General features: G+C 28.3%; 1 protein-coding gene across 1 annotated transcript; it reads left to right on the top strand.

Annotated features, from left to right (window-relative positions):
- Positions 1 to 1,359: 1,359 nt before the first annotated feature.
- On the top strand, positions 1,360 to 1,900 carry LOC111634401 (malonyl-CoA-acyl carrier protein transacylase, mitochondrial-like). The gene is made up of 2 exons (XM_023379155.1): positions 1,360 to 1,582; positions 1,802 to 1,900. The coding sequence occupies exons 1-2, from the start codon at positions 1,388 to 1,390 to the stop codon at positions 1,892 to 1,894; spliced, it is 288 nt and encodes a 95-aa protein (XP_023234923.1). The 5' UTR covers positions 1,360 to 1,387; the 3' UTR covers positions 1,895 to 1,900.
- Positions 1,901 to 3,129: the final 1,229 nt, after the last annotated feature.

Raw genomic sequence — 3,129 nt, 5'->3', positions numbered from 1 at the left:
AAAAGTTTCTTTTATTAGAAAAACAATCTTGATAGATTAAATATCATATATACATCATTCATTTAAAGGCAGATGCACGTGGGTGGTGAAATTAAGGCAACATTGAATGTCAACAACAGGTTAAACCAATTGACTATTTTAACTGTCAAAAATGGAAGAGATGATCAGGAGGATCAGTCATTGATGTTTAGTGTCACTTTAATTTCGTCACCTAACATCGATGATCTTTTCTCATCCTCCGCGATTAAAATAGGCAATTGGTTTAACCTGTCATCAACATTCACCACTCTTAATTTTGCCAGCCGCATGCATCAATCAGCCTTAACAACCACATAGGAAGTAATAAAATAATCTCTTATAAAATAACATAAAAAAATAAATGTCTTCATCCTCATCATCATTGCAAACAATTCTAGTTTAAATCTTAGGACCCAAACAGGAATTGTTCATGATGATGATCAAATTATATACAACAATTTACTGCTGATAATGTAAGTCATAAAATAAAATAAATTTGCAATAAAAGGAGATTATTAATAATAATAATATATGATCCATACTATATTATTATATTATCAATATTATAATATATAATTGAATTAAACTGAAATTAAAAGCTTCTCTGTGAATAGATAAATCTTTCTTATTAAATATTTTAGCACTGCATAATGTTGATTTCAATATGCATATACAATTTATATGTTATCAATAAATATTTCTTATTACATACAACTGCCATTATACAAAGTAATTAAAATATATACAGAAATGCTTTCTTAAAAATAACTGTCATTTACATAAGGATGGATCAATAAATAACAAGTCAAAAGAAACATGGCTGGTTATTTACTGATCCACTTTATGTTACATAAGTAGTGCCGTGACAGGGAGGCAACGTAGGCGTTTACAGTATCTGAAGTGCCAAATGACAAGGTACAGTATGAATTATAATGAGCTATATGGATAATAATGTGAAAGGTTTGCCTATGGTGCTAAAAACACTGTCACTGCCACGACTCTGGGAATATACAATGGAGTCCTGTAAATGTCGAGGATAGGTTCTATGTTATAGGAAATCGCATTATCGAGACCTGCATTATCAGATGATTTTATGCAAGTTTAAACCTAGGCCTAGAAGTTAAAGAACAAAACATATACCTCTGGATGACAAAATCTGAATTTTGTATGAATACTAGTTGCAATTTTTTCGTCATGTTATACGGGAGTTCACTGTACAGACAGTTCTTGGCTAACACAATACATTTCATGATAGCAATGTACTAAGTGAACCCTCCCTACTTTCTTTGGAACCAAAATAGTGGCATAGTCCAAAAACTGTCCATAATTAATTAAAATAATTTTTCTCCAGGGTTCACAATATGTTGGAATGGGAAAACAATTATTGGAGTATAAAAATGTGAAAGAGATGTATGAAATTGCCAGTCAAATTGCAGGTTATGACCTTTTGCAATTATGTCTTACCGGACCAAAAGAAGAATTAGACAAGACACTTCATTGTCAGTTGGCAGTTGTTGTTACATCGTTAGCTGCCGTAGAAAGGTTAAAAGAAGAAAATCCAGAGGTAATTGTGTATATACAATTTTTGTAATTTGTTTTTTCTTTTATATAATATAGAATATTTAAATGGATCAAATATGTTATTATAACAAATTTTAAAAATTTATAAATGTTTTACAGCATTCTTATTTTCTTCAAAATATTATATTTTAACTGATTATATATTCTCTGAGAAATTTTGATACATTTTTAAAACTTTAATATATATTTCAAACATTTTCAGGCTATAGAACAGTGTGTGGCTACTGCTGGTTTCAGTGTTGGAGAGTATGCTGCTTTAGTATTTGCTGGAGCATTATCATTTGAAGATGGTTAGTAGATTCTAGATTTTAATTAAACTTCAATCTTCCATAAAATTATTAATAATTACATATATTTTAAACAAAATTTTCTTTATATCAGTTTNATAAATGTAATCAATTACTCATATTTATAATAATGCTTGTTTTTATATTAATAATTCTCCTTCAGAGTTAAAGATTTTTCACTTTTAGACCCACAGATTTCTCTCATGAAGAACAATGTGATTTTCTTTGTTTCATTCCTTTTCTGCACTAAGAAGACAACACTTGATAAAATCTATAGCTTATTCTAAATACAACTTGAATCCAAACTCTTAAATAGGACATGTTAATATGACACTTCTACAATTGTAAATTCAAAATGAATATGTGATTGTACATGATTTCATATCATTGCATTTTGCATGAAAAAGTTATATTCTTTGTCATCATTTGGAATTAATGCTATTATCAAGTACTGCCAGTGACAGTGAAGAATGACAATAACTTCTTTGATCCCGGTGTTAAGTTAGAGGTAGAAATTAGATTACACAAATTCTTTTTAGAAATAACCATAAGTTTTATGGAATGTCAAGTTATCAGAAATCTACCGTAATTAATTTGAAGTTAATTAATTAAGTCGTGTTATGAGTTGTTAATATATATAGATAATTTTTTTTATCTAGGTCCACAATTTCTGGACTTTTCATGACAGCATTAGGGCTCTGTTTGCAAAGTTTTGAAATCTATCAAATATTTTTTTAAACTCTTTCTAAGCATTTGGTGCAGGTACCTTGAAATTGTCACATAGGTCACAAGTTTGTTATCACTGATATAAAGTATACTGTAATAAAGCACACAGTGTAATCACCCTTTGGAAAAAACAAGCATAATTTTTAATAATATTGAAATCGGTTGTTCACATTCAAATTTGAACTTGACATTTTATTTTGCAATAGGATAATTTAGGACTTATCACTAAAACATGAATAATATTCCAATGTTTATATAAAATTAGATTGATTAAAAATATATATAGGTGATAATATTTTTCAAAGATAAATACAAGTTGGCCCTAAAATCAGTTAACAATGTTTTGTTTTGTGTGTTTCAGGCATATCTGTGAATATAAATTGTAAACTGAATCTGTTAAAGCATTGTAAAGTGGCATGTTGACAGATTCCTAATTTTTGACTAATTTCTGTAAAATGTAAGTAATGAAATATTTTATAAAGCAGAAATTTATTTCTTCAATGATTAACTGACTTTT

Source organism: Centruroides sculpturatus, unplaced genomic scaffold (genome assembly GCF_000671375.1).
Source record: "Centruroides sculpturatus isolate CEXI.00-Female unplaced genomic scaffold, Cexi_2.0 scaffold644, whole genome shotgun sequence".
Lineage (NCBI taxonomy): Eukaryota > Metazoa > Arthropoda > Arachnida > Scorpiones > Buthidae > Centruroides > Centruroides sculpturatus.
The sequence above is the reverse complement of the archived record's forward strand: the minus strand, read 5'-3'. Positions and strand labels throughout refer to the sequence as shown.

Bases quoted from the DNA above. Each gene is read 5' to 3' on its own strand.
- LOC111634401 (XM_023379155.1), top strand. From the start codon at position 1,388: ATGGGAAAACAATTATTGGAGTATAAAAATGTGAAAGAGATGTATGAA. The intron at 1,583-1,801 runs GTAATTGTGTAT...AAACATTTTCAG, and splicing joins TAAAAGAAGAAAATCCAGAG to GCTATAGAACAGTGTGTGGC.